This window comes from Pipistrellus hanaki, assembly GCF_964339955.1.
Source record: "Pipistrellus hanaki genome assembly, chromosome: 19".
NCBI lineage: Eukaryota > Metazoa > Chordata > Mammalia > Chiroptera > Vespertilionidae > Pipistrellus > Pipistrellus hanaki.
In genome coordinates, this window is record NC_140521.1 from 11,639,153 (window position 1) to 11,661,214 (window position 22,062).

The 22,062-nt window shown below is 55.4% G+C and overlaps 1 protein-coding gene across 6 annotated transcripts in view; it reads left to right on the top strand.

Annotated features, from left to right (window-relative positions):
* The window catches only part of ST3GAL4 (ST3 beta-galactoside alpha-2,3-sialyltransferase 4), a 43,446-nt gene that overhangs the window by 14,928 nt on the left and 6,456 nt on the right, over nt 1–22,062 (top strand). For 2 of the 6 annotated variants that reach the window (XM_084867589.1, XM_084867588.1), the window contains exons 2-8: nt 17,671–17,746; nt 18,265–18,337; nt 19,508–19,588; nt 19,843–19,940; nt 20,633–20,693; nt 21,374–21,469; nt 21,590–21,779. In XM_084867589.1, the coding sequence (XP_084723715.1) occupies nt 17,731–17,746; nt 18,265–18,337; nt 19,508–19,588; nt 19,843–19,940; nt 20,633–20,693; nt 21,374–21,469; nt 21,590–21,779 (615 nt within the window). In that variant the 5' untranslated portion in view covers nt 17,671–17,730. Of the gene's footprint in view, nt 1–12,351; nt 13,234–17,670; nt 17,747–18,240; nt 18,338–19,507; nt 19,589–19,842; nt 19,941–20,632; nt 20,694–21,373; nt 21,470–21,589; nt 21,780–22,062 lie in introns of those variants that run through there. The other 4 variants (XM_084867587.1, XM_084867586.1, XM_084867584.1 and 1 more) reach the window with 3 other exon arrangements.

Consider the following 22,062-nt stretch of genomic DNA (forward strand, 5'->3'; position numbering starts at 1 on the left):
GCTCACGAAGCACTCCTCTTCGTAGTGTGTCTCCTCCCCCCCCCCCCCCCCCGGGTTCTCCTGGGACCTTGGTGACGTCCAGGCTCCATCGGGGTTACCTGCGATGCCCTCCACCACCTGCCCTAGTGGGCTCCCTGGCACCACTGAGTGACCCAGCGAGGGCAGGTGTGGTTTCTGTGGAATTGACTCTGACCCTTTGGGATTCAGTTGGCGGCTGCTGCCTTCCTCCTGGGTGGCAGAGGGCAGAGGGTCAACTCAGTGAAGTCACCCCTTCTCCTCCTCCCCTCCTCCTCCTCCTCCTCTTCTTCTTTTTCTTCCTCCTCCTCCTTCTTCCTCCTTCTCCATCTCCTCCACCTCCTCCTTCTCCTCCTTCTTCTTCCTCTCCTCCTCCTCCTCCTCTTCTTCCTCCTTCCTCTATATATTTTATTGATTTTTTACGGCGAGGAAGGGAGAAGGATAGAGAGCTAGAAACACCAAAGAGAGAGAGACATCCATCAGCTGCCTCCTGCACACTCCCTACTAGGGATGTGCCCGCAACCAAGGTACATGCCCTTGACCGGAATGGAACCTGGGACCCTTCAACCCGCAGGCCGACGCTCTATCCACTGAGCCAAGCCAGTTAGGGCCCATCGCCCTTCCTTCTGTTCCTCAAACTCGGCAAAGGCTCAGGGTCTTCGCTCTCCTCTGTGTGGGGAACCTTCTCCCCCCTCTGCCCCCCAGCCTCCTACCCCCCCCCCCCACCCCTCAGCCCCCCAGCATCTTTGCATGACCTCCTTCCCCCCCAGGCCTGACAGAACCGGGAGAGCTGGCTGCCCAGCAATCCCCGCTCCCCTGTTTATTGGCCTCATAACATGCCCCATAAGTCACATGAATTACTCACTTATTTGTTCGCTCTGATCCCTCCCGTCTAGGCATACATTGCGGGAACGCGGGCCGTTTCCGTGTTTGCCGCGGTGGCGCGGGGCCGGGAGAGCGCCCTGCGTGCAGCAGCCCCACAGCCCCTGTCCGCGCTGCTCTCTGCTCGCTGCCCCCGGAGGCCTGGGGGCCCCAGCCCACCATCCCGGGCCAGGGCTGTTCTTCCAAACGAGGGGCAGGTGGAGGGGGAGAGAGGTGCTCCCCGGGGCCGTCCTGGACGCACACAGGTTCGTGTTCGGGGTGACTTCACTGAGTTGACTCGCTGCCCTAGATTTAGCACGGAGATATGGATAAGCCAAAGGGCCAGTTAAATTCCACGGAAACCACACCTGCCCTTGCTGGTTGCTCAGTGGTTAGACCGAAAGGTCATGGGTTCAATTTCCAATCAAAGGCATGTACCTTGGTTGCAGGTTCCATCTCCGGCCAGGGTTGGGGCTTGTGCAGGAGGCAACCAGTCCATGTGATGTGTCTCTTTTACCTCAATTTCTCTCTCCTTTCTCTTTCTCTCTCTCTCCCTCCCTCCCTCTCTCCCTATCTCGTCCCCCCCTCCCACTCTGGGGGAAAAAAAATCTGTGTGAGTTTCCCCAGGCTGCTTCTAGACTGCCCTATCCCCACCCACTTCCCCTCCCCACCACCTGGCTTCTGCGAACACCCAGATTTTTGCACTGGGTGATTTTTTTTTTTTTTTTTAATATATATGTATCAATTTTAGAGAAGAAGAGAGAGGAAAAGAGAGAGAGAAACATCCATGAGAGAAAATCATTGATCAGCTGCCTCCTGCACGCCCCCTACTGGGGATGGAGCCTGAAACCCAGCCATGTACCCTGACTGGTAATGGAACTGTGACCTCCTTGGTTCATAGATCGATGCCCAACCCCTGAGCCACACGGGCCGGGCTGGGCCACACGGTGCTGTTTTGAACTTGGCGAGAGGAGGGCGGATTAGACTGCTCTGAGGTGTGTTGCCAGGAGCTCCTACAGAGCTTCCCTATAAAGCAGAATTGGGGTCCCTGTTGTGGGGCACAGTGTGGCCCCATGGCGAGCGGCTTGACAAGCAGAGGGAGAGCTGGGCTCACTCCCCCCCCCTCGGCCCCCCCCCCCCCCCCCCCCCCGCCTGCAATCAGTGCACTCAACTGTGTCCCACTGAGCCGGTGGCTCTCCCTCCTCTCCCCCGCCCCTCCCAATTCTCTGCCTACGGAGCAGGACACAAAGAGAGGCGGGACCAGCCCGTGTCCCCTGGATCTGAGACGGGCGGTTGATCCTTCCACGTCCCCCCTGATCACCATCCTCAGAGCTCCCGTTACCCCACAGAACACCCCAGGCCTGGCAGGTGAGGGTCCGACACTGGCACCGTGGGCGAGGGCTTGCTCAGAACTGAAGTCCCAGGTGTATTCCTGCTTCCTCATTCTTCTTCTCTTTTTTCGCAGCCTTTTTGGTTGAAAGTGTGCCACACCCCCCAGCTTAGAAAGTTACACACGCCCAAGGGCGTAGGATAGAAAGAGAGAGTCTCTTCCGTTCCAGACCCTGGTCCCCAGGGCTTCCTTTGGGAGTGGTACCCCGTGGCTTTTTCTGCATCCTTCCAGATAACCTAGGGATGGACAGACTGGCCATGTAGGCATGTCAGTCCCTCATTAAGGGCTGCCCTCCCCTGCTGGCCATCTTGTGTGTCCATGTGGGGGCGGCCATCTTGTGCGTTGCAGTGACGGTCAACTTGCGTGTTACCTCTTTAATGTATAGGACAGGACCTGGAACTAACACTGCGCAGCTGGGGCCCTGCAGCGAGGCTGTGGGGTTGGGATGGGGAGACTGGGCCTGGGGTTCTGCTTTTATTGGGGTTGAAGGTTGTCAACCTAAGAAACATGTGCACCTGCACCTTGTTTTGTGCATTGCTATCAAAGGAGGAGGCGTAAAGGAATTACATGGAATCCATTGGTGGTAGATTAGGGAAGTGGGAGAAAAACCAATGCAGGGAAGTCTCTGGGGTGGGATATAGAGTAAGGCAGGCCCTAGTTGGTTTCGCTCAGTGGATAGAGCGTTGGCCTGCGGAATGAAAGGTACCAGGTTCAATTCCGGTCAAGGGCACATGCCCCAGTTGCATACTCCAATTTCATTGGGGGGTTGCAGGAGGCAGCCAATCAATGATTCTCTCTCATCATGGATGTTTCTATCTCTCCCTCTCCCTTTCTCTCTGAAATCAATAAGAAATATAAAAAAAAGAAGAAGAATAAGGCAAGAGACACATACTTCTTGTACACTGTTGGGTACAGGATAGTTAGCAGGTAACACTAACAGTGAGGGGTTTTGTGGTCTCTGCTCTGGTGCAGTAAGGGGTCCATTAAAGGTTTCCTATTGATCGTATCTCTGCAGGAGTATTAATGGGGGGGGGGTGCGTTTTCAGCCTTGGAGGCACATTTCCCATAGCCATTTTTAATTTTCTCTTGGGTTCTGCAGAGTCTGAACAAGTTTTTAGGGATATCGTGTGGTGGGTTAAAGTGCACTGCTTTATGGATTGAGCTCCAAGGGGCTGTCCTCTCCAGAGTCATATCAAACCCTTTTTTTCTTTTGTTGTTGTTAATCCTCATCCCCATGAGAATATGTTTCCATTGGTTTTTTTTTTGTGTGTGTTTGTGTGTGTGTGTGGTTTTTTGTTTTTTTTTTTTGAGAGAGAAAGTGGAGAGGGAGAGAGGGAGGGAGAGAGAGAGAGAGAGAGAAATATTGATGTGAGAGAGACACATGGATTGGTTGCCTCTCATGCAGGGATCGAGCCTGCAACTGAGATATGAGCCTTTGACCAGAATCAAACCCGGGACTCTTTTTTAAAACATATATATTTTATTGATTTTTCACAGAGAGGAAGGGAGAGGGATAGAGAGTTAGAAACGTCAATGAGAGAAAAACATCGACCAGCTGCCTCTTGCACGCCCCTCACTGGGGATGTGTCCGCAACCAGTGTACATGCCCCCAACCGGAATAGAGCCTGGGACCTTTCAGTCTGCAGACCGACGCTCTATCCACTGAGCAAAACCGGCTAGGGCTCATCCAACCCTTTCACACGCCGCGGTTTCTCTCCCCAGCTGTCTAACAGAGCCGAGAGGACTCAGAGCGCCAGGTAACCAACCTTTATATGCATGTCCCCAGAGGAGGCAATCATTTAACTACAGTTGAGTTGGAATCCCTGCTGGGGCTCCTGCACATCTGGAGGAATACCCTCTGACGCCCCCACAGAGATTCTTAGTCGCCTAATAATACCCAAGATTCGAGTCGGAGGGAGGAGGTGCCCCTTATCTTCGGAGCCCCATGAGTTCAGGCTCTTTCTTATTCCACAAAAGATTTTGTCCAGACTCTCAGCAAGCAGTTCCAATTGAACCCCAGCGTTACAACCCAGCCTCTCATTTTTCTCCCGTCCTGAGTTTTCAACTCTTTATTTTTTTAAAATATATTTTATTGATTTTTTTTTATAGAGAGGAAGGGAGAGGGATATACAGTTAGAAACATCAATGAGAGAGAATCATCCATCAGCTGCCTCCTGCACAGCCCTTACTGTGCCCGCAACCAAGGTACATGCCCTTGACCGAAATCGAACCCCGGACCCTAGAGTCGGCAGGCCGACGCTCTATCCATTGAGCCAAACCGGTTTCGGCTGAGTTTTCAACTCTTACCTTTAGCCTGGGTTCTCTCAACCCTTCACCATGAACTCCACCTCAAGGATTTTTTTTTTTTTAAAAACAGCTTCCATAAAGTTGGGCCTCTTACCTTAAAAAAGGTAGAATCGAGATTCTAAGAAAAATTCACCCAAGCTCCCCCGAAGCAAAGGGAGGAGCAGGTGGTGGGGTACGGTGGGCCCCGGCTGGCATCTCGCACGGTCCGGATCTAGTCCGGGTCTGCCGGGTGATCCTGGGTGGGCGTCTCTGGAGTCACGACACCAAGTCAATGCTAATGGAAGAAACCTTTGCGCCTGTAAAGAGTTTTTATGAGTTCGTTTGAGCCGCACTAACGGCCTGGATGCAAAATATCCGGAAATGGCAGCGGAGGATGGCAGTTTTTCACCTTCTTTTATACATTACACTCAAAGGAAGAGTGGAAGGGGGTTCTGTGGAATCCGTTGGTGATAAACGGGGGAGGCGGGAGAGAGCAGAGCAAAGCAGGGACACCTCTGGGAATTGGGTAAAAAGTAAACCGAATCGATGGGGCACTTTTACAGGAGTGGTTACAGGAGAGTTAACGCGGTTAACAGTGAACACCGTGGCAATAACAAGGAGGGGTTTTGTGGTCTCTGCTCCGGTGCGGTTGGTGCCCTGAAGGTTCTGGGAAAAGGAAATTGTCCTGGCTTATTCCAAAGATACATGCAAAAAGGCTACTGAGGCACTTCTTGAAGTTAAAGATGAACCTTTGTCTAGGAAGAGACTGCCCTAGGGCACTGGTCGGCAAACTCGTGAGTCAGCAGAGCCGAATATCAACAGGACGACGATTGGAATTTCTTTGGAGAGCCACATGTTTTAAACGTAAACTCCTAACGCCACTTCCTCAAAATAGACTGGCCCAGGCCGTGGTATTTTGTGGAAGAGCCACACTCAAGGGGCCAAAGAGCCGCTGCCGTTTGCCGACTACTGCCCTAGGACATGGCGACCTGCCAGGACTCGCTTTAAATTGGGAATTTTTATGTTCAGACCATCCTATGTGGTCACTTTCGGTCTCTGAGTTTGTAGGGCCTCTTCTGAGCTTGTCAGGTTTAGTATGTGGCTCCTTTTTCGTCCACAGGGGTTTCAAGAACTTAATCTCTTTGTGTGTGTATGTGTGTGTGTGTGTGTGTGTGTGTGTGTTTTATTTTATTTATTTATTTAAAAATATATTTTATTGATTTTTTTACAGAGAGGAAGGGAGAGGGAGAGAGAGTTAGAAACATCAATCAGCCGCCTCCTGCACACTCCCCACAGAGAATGTGCCCACAACCAAGGTATTATACATGCCCTTGACTGGAATCAAACCTGGGACCCTTGAGTCCGCAGGCCGACACTCTATCCACTGAGCCAAACCGGTTAGGGAGTGTGTGTGTTTTTTAAACCAGAACAGATTGCGCCACCAGTCATTGAAATCTTTAAGATGAACTGCGACAGCTGCCCGTGGCTCTTGGCGGCTCTTCCAGCCCCCGGGCCCTGGCCTGTCCAGGCCTTTGCCACGAAGGGTCTCGATGTTGGAACGTGACAAAACGTCTGTTCACATTTGTTCTGCTCATTTGCTCATTCATTTATTCCTTTAAATACTAGCTGACGACCTGCCATGTGCTTGGCATGAAATTTGGTGCTGGAGACACTGGGGGCCACGGGAGGTCCCCGCTTTTCTCTGGATGAGAGACAGTGTGGTGTAACTGCGACGAGGGATATTGGACAGGGTGACATGGGGGACAGACCTTGGGGGCAAGGAGGCTCCTGGGTGGGGGTCTGGGACCCTGTGCCATGAGGCAGCCTGGGAGGGAGAGTGGCCAGGACCAAGGGAGGCTGGGGAGAGAGGTCTGGGCTTGGGTCACACAATGATTCCAGACCCCCTGACATTTACTCTGCTGTCAGCTCCTGCCCTGACGTGAAACTTGGCGCTGACCCCCACCTTGGTCCTGCTTCCATTCTCAAATGGGGTCAGTGTGTGCGTGGGGGCATGCAGGCTAACATTGTCACCTTAGGAAGGGAAGGTGTGTAGGCGGTGCTGACTGGGCCTCGGGTCTCCGGATCATCTTGGTTCAGTGCGTAGGGTATGGTTCTTAGTCCCTGAACAGGCTGATGGGAAATTAGGGTTGTTTTTTTAAAATATATTTTATTGATTTTTTTTTTTACAGAGAGGAAGGGAGAGGGATAGAGAGTTAGAAACGTCGATGAGAGAGAATCATCGACCAGCTGCCTCCTGCACACCCCACAATGGGGATGTGCCCACAACCAAGGTACATGCCCTTGACCGGAATCGAACCTGGGATCCTTCAGTCCGCAGACCGACGCTCTTATCCACTGAGCCAAACCGGTTTCGGTGGGTGTTGTTGTTTAAAAAAAACAACAACATTTTTTATTGATTTCAGAAAGAAAAGGAGAGGGAGAGAGAGATAGAAACATCAATGATGAAAGAGAATCATTGATTGGCTGCCTCCTGCACGCCCCCCTGCAACCCAGGCATGTGCCATGTGCCCTAACCGGGAATCGAACTGTGACCTCCTGGTTCATAGGTCGATGCTCAACCACTGAGCCACATCAGCCGGGGCAAGGGTTTGTAAAAATGTTGTAATAAACCCCTTATGCTTCCCGGTTGCAGCTTGTGGATCTTGATGTTTGAACTTGATGTTTGAACTTCGCACTGAAAGGGAGTTCTGCTAACAGTTACCATTCACCCAGCGCTTCCTGTGGGCCTTGCCTTCTCTGCCCCGTTAACCCCATAGGCAGACCGAAGTGGGGACCCTTTACCTCCGTGTCACAGGCTGGGAGGTGGAGGCTTAGGGGTGCCAAGTACCTGCCCCAAGGCCACACATCTGGCAGGTGGCAGAGACCAGGCTCTGGCCAGCAGAAGAGAGAAGGCTCCGGAGAGGAATCTCTACCTGACCAGCTGGACTGCCCAGACCTGGCGTCTGTGTGGGCCTGGGCAGGTGTGGCGTGCCAGGCATAGTCAAGGGCCAGCACTGGGCAAGACGCTAGGGTCAGGAAGAGGTTGGGGCCAAAACCGGTTTGGCTCAGTGGATAGAGCGTCGGCCTGTGGACTGAAGGTTTGATTCCGGTCGGGGGCATGTACCTTGGTTGCGGGCACATCCCCGGTGGGGGGTGTGCAGGAGGCAGCTGATCGATGTTTCTCTCTCATCGACGTTTCTAACTCTCTATCCCTCTCCCTTCCTCTCTGTAAAAAATCAATAAAATATTGAAAGAAGAAGAAGAAGGAGGAGGAGGAGGAGGTTTATGTGGCGTTAGAAGAAGTTTATGTTTTAAAAATGTGGCTCTCCAAAGAAATGTCAGTCGTTGTCTTGTTGATATTTGGCTCTGCTGACGAAAGAGTTTGCCCACCACTGCCTTAAGCCAGTCTAGCCAAATATCATTCCAATGAGTGATCCATGTAAGTCATGTGACGGTGAGAGGGGACTCTTTTGGTGCTCACTCTGAGGTCCAGTGGATATTTTTCACTTAGATCTCCACAGTCCCACGCGGCAGGGACTGTGCGCCATGGTCAGGACAGGCAGAGGAGGGAGGGAGGGGACTGACCGCCCTGCTGGACCCCACCCCAGGAGCACCTCGAGCTCTCAGTCCTTGGGACCAAGTGTGCCGGCTGCTGATGGGAGGTCCGAGGAGAGGAACAGCCAGGAGCCCCTGCCTAGCAACCCTGGGGCAGGTCCCGGCCACACTGGTTTGTCCTTTATTTACCCTGGGCACGGCCGGACCCTTTGCACCTCCGCCCTGCTGGCTTCCTCACCCAGAGAATGGAATTCGAAGCGTCCGCCCCTCCCGAGCAGAGCGGACTTGAGAAGTCTGACGTTCCGAGTGGCTCCCTCCCTGCGGGGTCTTGTGACTGGCAGCGGACGGAGCGGGTGATGCGGTGTTTCCATGCGGGAGGCTGCAGTGCTGGGCCGTTTGGGGTGCCTCATGGGGAGGAGCCTGTGGTCCCCCCGAGAGTGGGGAACAGAGAGCCTCGTGGCACCGTGGTGGGAAGCCTGTCCTCCTCTTCCCTCCGAGCTTGGGCGTCCCAGAGAGACGCCCCCTCTGCTCCCTGCGGGCCTCCGCCGCCCGGAATGAGCCTGGGGCCATGGAAGCCACACCCGCCCAGGCATCTGTGACCACCTTGTGCTGCCAGCGGAGGGGAGCGGATGCGGGCTGCGGGCGGTGGCCAGCCGGGGCTGGACCCTCGGCAGCCGCTTTCCCTCTTGCTCCGGTAGAACCACCGGTGATAGGGCCGCAAACACAATGAACGGGAAGCATCTTCACGAGCAGGGAGGGGGTCTGCACTGTGGGGGACGTGCTGGCAGGTGGAGGTGAGTCAGAGCCGAGTGTCCCGGGAGAAGCGTGGCTGGCTGAGCCCATGGCAAATGCAGAGGCCTCGGCCGGTTAGGAAAGGGTGGGGCCAGGGTGACTGCGGGGGTGGGGGGTGCTGGCCAGAAGGTCAAGGGCCTTCTAGGTCAGCCGCAAAGTCTTGGGCTTTCTTTCTTTTTTTAAAATATATTTTTATTGATTTTTTTTTTACAGAGAGGAAGAGAGAGGGATAGAGGGTTAGAAACATCGATGAGAGAGAATCATTGACCGGCTGCCTCCTGCACACCCCCTACTGGGGATATGTCCGCAACTATGGTGCATGCCCCTTGACCGGACTCAAACCCGGGACCTTTCAGTCCGCAGGCCGACGCTCTATCCACTGAGCCAAACCGGTTTCTGCGGTCATGAGCTTTCTAAGTGCTGTGGAGCCCATGGAGGGTTTGGAGCAGAGGCGGAGGGACAGAGGTGGCCGGTCTCTTCTCCAGAACTGACGGTCGCACCCACGAGCCACGGATGAGCGTGCGTTAGAGCCCCCGGGGAGCTTGCTCGGCCGGACCCGGTTATTGTGTTCATTCTGTTAAGCTCACAGCCCAGCCCGAGTCCCCTGCGGGGTATCGGCGCCGGACACGAAGTGACAGGACTTGCTGTGGGTTGGCTGACATCCTTGAGGCTCGCCCACCGTGACAAAGTGAGGTGAAACCTGTGTGCGCAGGTGTCATCCCCGTCCTGCTGTCGGGGCCCAGAGACCTGGCCCCCGGGCTGAGGGTCTCGGCCCGCCCTGTGCCCATGCAGGGATGCGACTGCATGAGCGCCGAGCGCCATGGCTGCCAGGACTCCTGGACGTCTGGTGTCCAGATGGAGGGAGCGTGCTGGCCAGCGCCCCGCGCAGCCCAGGCTGGGGGCAGCAGACGCCCACTCCAGGGGCCGGGGCGTCTGGGGAGCGATTGATTCCGTCCGGGATGGTGTGGGAGGCAGCAGAGGCAAGGGTCCGGGCCGGGCTGGGCGCTAAGCCCCCTCCCCACCAGCTGTGGGACCCTGAGCACGTTGCCGGCTCTCGGCACCTCGGTTGCCCGTCTGCCCACGGGAGGTCATAACGGTGTTGAGCTCACAGGGTTGAGGTCATACTTGGAAAGCCACCGGGAGTGTCTAGCGGGGCAGTCCTCAGCATCCGTAATCTCTGGGGACATTGTATTATTTATTTATTTTGGCCACAGCGGTGTGGGAGAGTGGGAGAAGGGACCTACTGCCATCTAGGGGTCCAGGTCCCCATCCGGTGGCGTGTAGGACGGCCCCTACAACGATGAATATCTGGCCCCCGAAGTCTTGGAGAGAGGAGGGTGAGACCCCCTGGGGTAGCACCTCGAAAGTGCACCATACACTTCCGTTTCCGTTATGCGTAAGGGATGGGACCCGCTTGTACTCCCACTTCGTTACTTGTATGGCCAGCATTTATGACACACCTGCTACATTTTGGTACCATCATAGGGGCTCTGCAGACATAAAGAATTCCCAGAACACAGAGGCCAAAGTCCCGTGGCAAGATAAATATATGATATGATAAGGCACTGTGGGGGACATGCTGGCAGGTGGAGGTGAGTCAGAGCCGAGTGTCCCGGGGAGAAGCGTGGCTGGCTGAGCCCATGGCAAGTGCAGAGGCCTCGGCCGGTCAGGAAAGGGTGGGGCCAGGGTTACTTTGGGGGTGGGGGGTGGGGGGTGCTGGCCAGTAGGTCAAGGGCATCCTTCTAGGTCAGCCGCAAGGTCGTGGGCTTTCTTTTTTTTAAATATATTTTTATTGGGGGACTCTGATAAACTTGCAAATCAACCAGAGTTGGAGTCCAGAGTTCGGGAGAGCGAGCGGGCAAGGCAGGAACAACAGTGATTGCCCGATAGGAAGTTACAGTGCCTGGAAGGGCTGAAATCAGGGTGTAAACAGTCTTGTGGGGAGAGAAACATTAGTTGCTAAGGCATGTCAGACAGGACGTCGGGATGAGGTGTCATTCAGCCAGTGCTCAGAAGGAGGGCAGTGGCTGTGGTGGGAGGAAGGGGCGGCTCTGGCCCCAGGGCCTGGGACGGGGTGGAGGTGCATCTGTAGGGCTGTGGCCTGACTGAGAAGGTCCCCGACGGCCTCTGAGGAGGTTCCGGTTTTCACTGAAGGAACAGGGAGCAATAGGAGCGGAAAGGTGGTTCCACCCTCATTGTTTCCTAGGAAGACTCCATCGCTGCAGTTCCAAAGGGGCTTGAGGGAGGCAGGACTTATGGAAAAGTTAGGCCCTGGCCAGTTTGGCTCAGTGGATAGAGCGTCAGCCTGTGGATGGAAGGGTCCTGGGTTCAATTCTGGTCAAGGGTAGATGCTTGGGTTTCGGGTATGATTCTCTCTCATCATTGATCTTTCTCTCTCTCCCTTCCCCTCTATAATAAATAAAAATCCATGCTAATAAAAGCCTAGGTGGCCCTCACGCCCTTGCTTGACCCCCTCATGTCATCACAAGATGGCTAGTAGGGGAGGGCAGTTGGGGGTGATCATGCTGGCAGGGGAACAGTTAGGCATCAATCGGACTGGCAGGGGAACAGTTAGGGAGCAATCAGGCTGCCAGGCAGAAGCAGGTGAGTGGTTAGGAGCCAGCAGTCCCAGATTGTGAGAGGGATGTCCAGCAGTCACACATCCCCCTGAGGGGTCCCAGGTTGTAGAGGGTGTAGGCTGGGCTGAGGGACACCCCTCCAGTGCATGAATTTCATGCACCGGCCCTCTAGCAAAAATAAAAAAGAGACCAGTTAGGAAGCATGTGATTGGGGGTGGGATCCAGACTCAGCCTCTGGCTTGAGGGGAGGAGAAGGAAGGCTGCACCCTGAATATTCCCGAGGCTCCAGGCAGGGCGGCCTTGGCCTCGGACAGAGTCTGACAAAGCGTCTTGTCCCCCGTGCCTCCCACAATGCCGAGCACTCAGTGGGAGTTCAGCAAACATTGGCTGGAATTGGGAAACGGGGCAGAATCGATAACACTTAGTAACTGTTTAGCAGGGATGGCGTGAAGGGGAGGGAGTTGTTGGAGACCGGGTTGCAAATGTGGGGGCAGGGCTGGGGGCGGTGGGGAGAGACAGTGCTCAGGGTGAGGAAGTTAAGGTCATTATCTTAATAATTGGGAGAGATTCCAGGGCTGAAAATCAAGAGCTCGGACCATCGGGGCATGCATGGCAGCTGAAGGTCTGCAAGCGAATGGACAGGTCCCGTGGAAACACACGGGGGAGGGGAGGTTCAAGGTCAGGTGCCTGGAGTGGCGCCCGCACAGGCGGAGGGAGAACCTGTGAGAATCTTCACCAGGGGCCCTGGTGCCAGTATCAGAGGCCTCAGCGTGAAAGTGAGGGTGGGAGGCAGGGCTGGGGCGGGGCGAGGGGTGAGTGGGAAGTGAGGATGGAGCACGCACCAGGACCTTTGGCCATGGGAGACCGGGACACAGATGCAGGGGCAGCTTGAGGGGGAGACCGAGGCTCCTGGAGGGAGGTGTTTGTTTTAGGAAGAGGGAGGCCTGAGGACCTTTCTGAGTCAGGCAATGGAGAAGGAGGGGGAACTGGAAGGGTTAGGGCAAGAGAGGGTCAGTGATGGGAAAGTGAGTGGGGCCCGGTGTCCAGGGCTTAGGAGGGAGCAGATATGGGAGTGATTCTAGCGCAGGCAGGCTCCTGCCATTGATCCAGGCCTCGGAGCTTGCACTTCTCCCCCCTATGCCCCTGCCACGGCCTCCTGAGGGACATTAAGCCGTATCCCTGGGTGGGCCCAGGGGTCTGCAGAGCCTGGCATCCTGCTGTGCCCCTTTAGGGCAGTGTACCCCTTGACGTATGTGTACCCCTTCTATAATTTTCATAACCCTGAGTACCCCTCGTACTCACGAGAACGTAGAATTAGGTGCAGCTAAGCACGGTGCAGTGCATATCCCCACCAAACTCCGGTGCAACGTGTGCCCCCACCAAACTCTTCCCGTACCCCTGGGGGGACGCGTACCACACTTTGGGAAACACTGCTCTAGGGGAACACAGTCCTGTTCCTCCGGGTACAGCGGGTGCCTGCGGAGGCCGCGCTGTGTGTGAGCTGCGAGTGCCCGAGTGAAGGTCACGGTCGCTGGTCGCTGCATCGCGGGGCCCTGTCTCTCAGTCGTGCGCCCTCTGATCTGCTCTTCGGCGAGTTCGGGGGCCGCGCTCGGCAGCCTCACTTCTGCCCGGGACACTGGTTCCTGGCAGAACACCAGGAGAGCACACCGCCTTCCCGGCCAGACGGCTCTGCTAGCGGCTGGGTGCTGCTGCCCCTCGGACATGAGCGGACCGGACGCCTGCTCTCCTGCCCAGGTACCAACGCGGCGTTTCCTTCTGTCCTTTTGGACCGAGGGGCCCCGTCAGTAATGTGGGGGGCTGCTGGGAGAAGGCTACCGGTTGTCCCGAGGTAGCAGCCAGCCCAGGACCCCCCTGCTGGAAGGTCGGGGAGGAGAGACGGGGGCTGCTGAGGTGGGGGGGCAGGCTCATGAAATTCCAGCTGGAGGGTCTGAGAAGAAGCCCCAAGACCAGCCAGTCTGCTGAGCATCAACCGGCACCGTCTGGGGACAGAGACGCGAGGGCAGAACTTTCTTGTTCAAAGCGGGGCTGCTGGCCTTGTTGCTGCTCTGGCCCGGTCAGTGCTGGTTCCCTGGGCTGGCCCCGGCCTCCTCCACCCAGGGTGGCCTGCAGGCGGCTGAGTAGTTGCCTTCCTGTTGCTGCGGACACACTGTGTGTCGTGTTTCCATCTTGGCTACATGTTTGTGTGTGTGTGTGTGTGTGTGTGTGTGTGTGTGTGTGTTTTGTGTGTTTTTTTGACTTACTAATGCCTGGTCTCTGCCCTGAACTAATTAAATGAGAATCTTGGGCTCAGCTGGCGTGACCCAAATGGTCGAGCGTTGACCTATGACCAGAAGATCACGGTTTAATTCCCAGTCAGGGCACGTGCCTGGGTTGTGGGTTCCGTCCCCAGTGTGGGCATGCAGGAGGCAGCCGATCAGTGATTCTCTCTCTTCATTGATGTCTGTCTCTCTCTTTCTCTCTTTCTCTCTCTCTCTCTCTCTCTCTCTCTCTCTCTCTCTCTCTCTCTCTCTCCTTCTCCCTTCTTCCCTGAAATCAATAAAAATATATACTAAAAAAATAAATGGGGCCGAGACCGGTTTGGCTCAGTGGATAGAGTGTCGGCTTGCGGACTGAAAGGTCCCAGGTTCAATTCCGGTCAGGGGCATGTGCCTTGGTTGCGGGCACATCCCCAATAGGGGTGGTGCAAGCGGCAGCTGATGGATGATTCTCTCTCATCGATGTTTCTAACTCTCTATCCCTCTCTCTTCCTCTCTGTAAAAAATCAATAAGATATATTTTAAAAAATAAAAAAATAAATGGGAATCTTGGGGAGTGGGCCTGGACCCCTGCTTTTTTCTTTTTTACTTCTCATGCTGCCTTGTGTAATCAGTGGCTTGAGCTACAGAGAGCACGGGGTGACTCCTGGTCACGAAAGGAAGATTGGGAGAGGATGGGGAGATGCTAGAGCTGGAAGGACCCTGGTCTGAGCCTAGCAGAGGGCACCCACTCCCTGGGAGCCGGTTAGGATCGGGCCCACCCACACCCACTAAGTCAGACCGGGCAGGCCGGAGTTTGAGGAACCTGCTGCCGCCATCTTCCGGGCCGGCGCTTCTGAGCCTCGTCGGGATCTCAGCCACATGCCGATTCTGATTCTGTGGGTCTGGAGGGGCCTGAGGTTATGAATGTTCAGTCTCCTAGGGCAGTGTTTTTCAACCTTTTTTGGGCAAAGGCACACTTGTTTCATGAAAAAAATCACGAGGCACACCACCATTAGAAAATGTTAAAAAATTTAACTCTGTGCCTATATTGACTATATATAAGGTAATTCTCTTGAATAGGAATCAAATAAACACAAAGAAAGTATTTTATAATTACTTTATTATGAAATATTAAGTAAACAAAATAGTGAAAAATTATAAAATTCTTGTCTTGTCTGCACCTACGGCACACCAGGCAACATCGTGTGCCGCGGAACAGCGGTTGAAAAACGCTGTCCTAGGGAGGCCCCTGCTGCTGGTCAGGTATCTATTTTGACCTGCAAACACCTAAGACCAACTTCCCAGCTTCCCGGCCAAAGAAACCGGGGGTCAGAGCGGGAGAAACGACGCCCCCAAAGGAGGCCACCGGGCGGCTCACTCTCTGCAGTCTGAGGGCTGGCTCCGTGCCAGGCAGCGAGCTGGCAGCTGGCTGGGTGGGGACAGGCGGACCTGAGTCCTGCCCTCACCGAGCTTGCATTCCAGTGGGCAGATGAGCCGGCAAACAAGTGAGTCACTGAGCCACTTACAGGCCAGAACTGCCCGGCAGGCAATAAAGGGGTGACGTGGGGGCTGGCGGCCGTGGCTGTGGTGGGGGGCGTGGCTGTGGTGGGTAGGTAGGAGAGGCGTGCACTTTCGGGAAAGCAATGGTGGAAATTACTAGAACCACACCTTTCACTGGGGTCTTCTGGGTACAGATTACAGACCTAGAACTGGACAGGGTCACGGGCCATCCCCACGGGGGTTAGAAGGTGGGTTCGGCTCACCTGACTGGGGACCCCTGACTCTGGACCCCTCATGACTCTCTCCTCCCTCTCAACGCTCATTCTTTTTTTTTTTTTTTATATATATTTTATTGATTTTGTACAGAGAGGAAGGGAGAGAGATAGAGAGTTAGAAACATCGATGAGAGAGTCATCGATCAGCCGCCTCCTGCACACCCCCCACCGGGGATATGCCCGCAACCAAGGCACATGCCCCTGACTGGAATCGAACCCAGGACCCTTCAGTCCCCAAGCCGACGCTCCATCCATTGAGCCAAACCGGTCCCGGCTCAATGTTCATTCTTCAGGGCTCAGGGCCTCCTCTTGGAGCCGGGAATGTCCCCGAGGGGCAGGGCAGGGCAGGGCGGGGCAGATGGGACAGAATTTGGATCATTGATTTGTGATTTGTAAGAAAACTCAGATGAGGAGAAATGTTGGAGGTTTTCGCTTATGCTAGAGGGTGCAGGCACCAGTGCTCCTCACTACTGGTCCCCCAAAACCGGTTGCTGTGGGCCCGGCCGGCGTGGCTCCGTGGTTGAGTATCGATCTATGAACCAGGAGGTCATGGTTCGATTCCAGGTCAGGGCACAGGCCCGGGTTACGGGTGTGTGGGGTGCTGATCAATGATTCTCTCTCATCATGGATGTTTCTAACTCTGTCTCCCTCTCTGAGATCAATAATAATATATTTTTTAAAAAAGGCAAAAACCCAAACCAGCTGCAGTGGAACAGCCTTCCAGGGTCCTCCCCGTTACTGAAGCATTGTGGGGAAGGGCCCTGGAGGGTGGGTGTTAGGACGTGGCCGGTGAGTCCTGGGATCCGGGTTACTGGGGAGCCCGGCATGGATAGAAGAGACTGCTCAGGCCCTGGTTGGGTGCTCGGCGGGTCAGAGCGTCGTCCCGATACGCCAAGGGTGCGCGTTTGATCCTCAAGCCCGTGTGAGAATGAACCGGTGAATGCATAAATAAGTGGAGCCACAAATCGACGTCTCTCTCAAGTCAATACATTTAAAAATAGATCTGTAGTAATAAAAGCGTCATATGCTAATGAGACCTTCCCATTGAAGCTGGGGCTGCGAGGGAAGCCCGGGGCCCAGGAGCCAGAGGGGAGCCGGTGCAGGCAGACGGGGGTAGGAAGCCTACTCTTCCACAAATTTCGTGCACTGAGCCTCTAGTGTGCGTGTGTGTGTGTGTGTGTGTGTGTGTGTGTGTGTGTGTGTATTTAAAACAAGAAAGAACTGGGCGCTTGGTGGCACCCCATGCCTCTTCATGTGGCTATGGAAGCTGCAGAAGGTTCCCCTCCCTTCCTCCCCACCCCCACCCCCGCCCCGTAACCCCAAAGCGTGGCCCCGGCTGAGTTTGGGGGTTTAGGAACTTCTCTGTTAACGTGCCTGTGGCAGCTCCTGCTTCCACAGCCCGGCCTTTGCCCTGCCCTGAGAGGGTCTCCCACCTCCTCTGACCCAACAGGCCCTCTGCTCCCCAACCCCCTGTTCAAACACCCATCTTCTCTGCTTCCCGGGCGCCCGGGGGGAGAGGGGGGAGGGCACGGACACTGTCTGCATTTAATCAGAGTCCAGAAGGGCTGGAGAGGCCTCCTGGGCCGGCTCACAGTGGCGCCCTCACCCCTTTGTCTGGGTGGGCAGGCTGCGTGGTGGGAGTCGTGGGAGACGGGTGATGGGGAGGCAGGCGGCCGGTGGCCAGCACCGAGGGGAGGCCTTGGGAGGCAGCGAACAGCTCAAGTTCAGTTACATAAATTTTGAGTCACACCCTTTGTTCGGTTAGCTATTAATTTCCTATAAAAAAAAAAAAAGTGGGTGGAGGTGCCCGTTGGCCGCCAGAGCTGCTGGCCCTCCCAAGATCAAAACGGGGAAGAGGAGCGCGCCAGGAACCCCACCAGGGGAGCTGGGGCCGGCCAGTTTGGCGTGGACCCTCCTCCTTGAGAGTTGGGCTTGGCGCCCCTTCCTGTCCCACAGGACCTCTGGGACCCCGGATGCTGCCCTCCAGGAGCTGGGGGTGTCGGGGCGAGCAGGGCGCCCCCCCCCCATGGATGGCCGCCCCGAAGCAGTTCTGTGTGGGTGGAGGAGGCGGAAGGAGGCCAGCCGTGGGCGTGTCCTCTCCAACACCTGGCAGGTGTGTGAGTCGCGCTGACCAGACACCTGTGACGCCCACTTCCTAGGTGGCTCGAGGCAGCCGGGATGTCAGCTCTCCCCAAGAATCCTGCTTCCCGCTGAGAAACATGATCAGCAAGTCCCGTGAGTGTTGTCCAGGACCTCCCCACCCAGAAGCAGTCTTGGGTAGCATCCTGGGACCCCCGGGGGGTTGGGAGGGACAGATAGGGAGCAAGGGGCCCCCCCTCTTCTCCTTTATTTTTTATTTCTTATTTTTTAAAAATATATTTTATTGATGCTTTTACAGAGAGGAAGAGAGAGGGATAGAGAGTTAGAAACATCGATGAGAGAGAATCATCCATCAGCTGCCTCTTGCACACCACCCACTGGGGATGTGCCCGCAACCAAGGCACATGCGCTTGACCGGAATCGAACCTGGGACCTTTCAGTCCACAGGCCGACGCTCTATCCACTAAGCCAAACCGGTTTCAGCCCCCCTCTTCTTCTTGAAGGACATTGGAAACAGCTCAGGTCCAAGGCCTGGGCTAGAAATAGAGGGCCAGGCTCGGGGCGGCTGGCGTTGGGGGTGGCAGGCGAGAGGGTGGACTGGGACGGTACCTGCCTGTTTCTGCCTCCAGCCCCTCTGTGCCTGTGCCCCGCAGGCTGGAAGCTCCTGGCCATGCTGGCGCTGGTCCTGGTCATCATGGTGCTGTACTCCATCTCCCGGGAAGACAGGTACGTGGAGCTGTGAGTCCAGCTTCCCTGGCCGCCCGCCGCCGGTTCCTCTCGGGAGCAGGACTCGGGACGGAGCGTCCTAGGGAGGGACGGAGTGGGCAGGAGGGCTCAGAGCCTGAGTGTGGCCTCTCCTCTGAGCTCAGCCTGGAATTCTCCCGGGAGGGTGACATCCTTAGAGGGTGGGTTTGGGTGGGGGGGGGGGTCGGCAGGCCCTTGGCCAGGGTGTCAGGACCAGGAAGAGCTACATCCTCAATGGTTTGTTTTCTTTCTTTTCTTTTCTTTTTCTTTTTCTTTCTTTCTTTTTTTTTTTTGTGATTTGTAATTGTGTATTTATTTTGGATGAACATATCCACTGTAATAAATGTAGAACCTCCTCTGCCTTCTACTTTGAAGGCCTGCTTCTGGAATGTGATTCCGAGAGACAGAAATGTTAGGGTAATGAGGAAGAAAGTACTGATCTTTCAGAATATTTGAACAATGTATATCTAGATTTTTTTTTTTTTACATTTTTTTATTAAATTATTATCAATGAAAGAGAAATGCCACATGACCTCACTCATTTATGGATAATAAAGAACATTATGAACTGATGAACCAAAAGATAGATATAGAGACAGTAAAGCAACAAGCAGACTGTCAAATTACAGCAGGTAGGGTAGGGAGATCTGGGGGAGATAATAGATCAACCGAAGGACTTGTATACATGCATATAAGTACAACCAATGGACACAGAACTCTGGGGAGGCAGGGTTTGTTTTCTTTAAAAAAAAAATTATTTTATTTATTTATTTATTTATTTTTGTTAATATATTTTATTGATTTTTTTTTTACAGAGAGGAAGGGAGAGGGATGGAAAGTTAGAAACATCCATGAGAGAGAAACACCAACCAGCTGCCTCCTGCACACCCCCACCGGGGATGTGTCCGCAACCAATGTACATGCCCTTGACTGGAATCGAACCTGGGACCTTTCAGTCCACAGGCTGACGCTCTATCCACTGAGCCAAACTGGTTTCGGCTCAATGGTTTGTTTTCAAAATGGAACTTGAGTTGAGATGATCCCACCCTATCAGCCGCCGTCCAGAGCCTGGGACCACGGGCTGTGGGAGATGGAGGAGGCTGGGCCCCTGCTCTGACCGGAGCTCCTGCCTCTTCCCCTTTCCGTCCCCAGTTTTTATTTTCCAATCCCTGAGAAGGAGGAGTCGTGCCTGCAGGGTGAGGCAGAGAGGAAGGTCTCTAAGCTCTTCGGCAAGTGAGTACTTGAGGCTACGGTGGGTGGGGCATTGAGTGTGGGTGGGGTGTGCTGGATTGAGTGTCTCCGAGTGGGGAGTCCTCACTGCTAGCCGGACAGAGGGGCTGCGTTGGTGGACACGGGTGATGTGACATCCGTGAAGGACGGAGAGCCGGTGGACATGCATGTAGACTTTCAGCCGGGGGGCCTGGCCCCGATGCTGGCGTCAGTATTAATCCCTTCCGCGTCCCCGCCCTGTGCTCACCTTCCTGCAGCTACTCCCGGGATCAGCCCATCTTCCTGCGGCTAAAGGACTATTTCTGGGTGAAGACGCCCTCTGCCTACGAGCTGCCCTACGGGACCAAGGGGAGCGGTAAGTTCTGCCTGGTTTTGTGGAAATAGTGGGCTTGCCTCAACCACACTCTTCTTAAAAAAAAATAATAATAATAATAATAATAATAAAAATACACACACACACACACACACACACACACATATATATATCTCCTATCTAATAAAAGAGTAATATGCAAATTGTCCATCACTCCAACACACAAGATGGCTACCCCCATGTGGACACAAGATGGCTACCACAAGATGGCCAGCAAGGGAAGGCAGTTGGGGGCAACCAGACCTGTAGGAGAGGACAGTTGGGGGGGACCCAGGCCTGCAGGGGAGGGCAGTTAGGGGCAACCAGGCTGGCAGGGGAGGGCAGTTAGGGGCAATTGGGCCAGCAGGGGAGCAGTTAGGTGTCAATAGGCTGGCAGGGGAGTGGTTAGGGGGTGATTAGGCTGGCAGGCAGGCGAACAGTTGGGAGCCAGCAGTCCTGGATTGTGAGAGGGATGTCCCAGATTGGAGAGGGTGCAGGCTGGGCTGAGGGACACACACCCTCCCGTGCACGAATTTCGTGCACTGGGCCTCTAGTATATATTAGTGTTCGCCACCCACAGTCCCAGGCTCAGGGGCAGAGCAGGCAGGTGAAGCTCTGAGGGGTGAAGGGGCAAGAATGCAGCCTTCGTGAAGTGGGCTCCTGTCCTCAGCCCTGTCCATTGGTTCCTTTTGCAGAAGACCTGCTCCTCAGGGTCCTAGCCATCACCAGCTACTCCATTCCCGAGAGCCTGCAGAGGTAAGGGCACTGCTCTCTTACTCGGGTCTGAATACCTCTCTTCCCCCTCAACCCCCTAACCCCCAATACGAAACAGCCAGGCCCAGCACCTCCCATTGAGCCTTCCTGCCTCTGGTCCCCGGTGGCCAATTTGACCCATCTTCCTAGCCGGCCCGTCTCCAGGGAGGCAGTACATCCGTCCCCACAGCAACTGAGCCTGGGCCCCGGGAGCAGGCAGAGGCTGTTGCCATGGCAACAGGCACACCTGGGCAGCAGGCGAGGGGCCTCTGAAATGGGGTTTCTTTCTTTTTTCTCTTTTTAAAAAAAATATATATATTTTATTGATTTTTTTTTTTTTACAGAGAGGAAGGGAGAGGGATAGAGAGTTAGAAACATCGATGAGAGAGAAACATCGACCAGCTGCCTCTTGCACACCCGCTACTGGGGATGTCCCTGCAACCAAGGTACAAGCCCTTGACCGGAATCGAACCTGGGACCTTTGAGTCCGCAGGCTGACGCTCCATCCACTGAGCCAAACCGGTTTCTGGCATGAAACAGGGTTTCTTATTGGTGCTCCTCAGTGGTGGTCTCAGGACTGGTGCAGATGGCTGGTCCATGGGGGGCCGGGGGCCAAGGGGGCCTGGGGAGGCGTCCCGGGACAGTGCCTGCCTCTGTGTCTGAGCCCCCTCTTCCCCTGGCAGCCTCAAGTGCTGCCGCTGCGTGGTGGTGGGCAACGGGCACCGGCTGCGCAACAGCTCGCTGGGCGAGGCCATCAACAAGTACGACATGGTCATCAGGTCTGTGCGCCTCTCCGCCTGCCTGCGTGGGGGTGGGGCGGCTGTGGATGGGCCTCGCCCGGGGGGGGGGGGGGGGCCTGGGTGACGGCGTCCGCCTCCCGCCCTCCCCCCTTCCCCCAGGTTAAACAACGCCCCCGTGGCCGGCTACGAGGGTGACGTGGGCTCCAAGACCACCATGCGCCTCTTCTACCCCGAGTCCGCCCACTTCAACCCCAAGGTGGAGAACAACCCCGACACGCTTCTCGTCCTGGTGGCCTTCAAGGCCATGGACTTCCACTGGATCGAGACCATCCTGAGTGACAAGAAGCGGGTAGGCTGGGGGCCTCGGGGTGGGGGGGGCTCGGGGTGGGGCGGCACTGAGCCAGGCCCTCTCCCGGCGTGCGGCGTCTGCTCTGCGGTCCTGGAGCTGGGGAGGACGGCGGGAACCCGGTCACTGCAGCTTCTGATGAGCAGCCAGAGGACACCCCGAGCTTTCAGAGGCCCCTCGCCTGCTGCCCAGGCCCACTTCCTCTGGGCAGCCAGAGCCCACGTGCCCATTGGAGCCGGGTGGCAGCCAAGGATACCCCAAGCTCGAGGCTGCAGGAGCTGGTCAG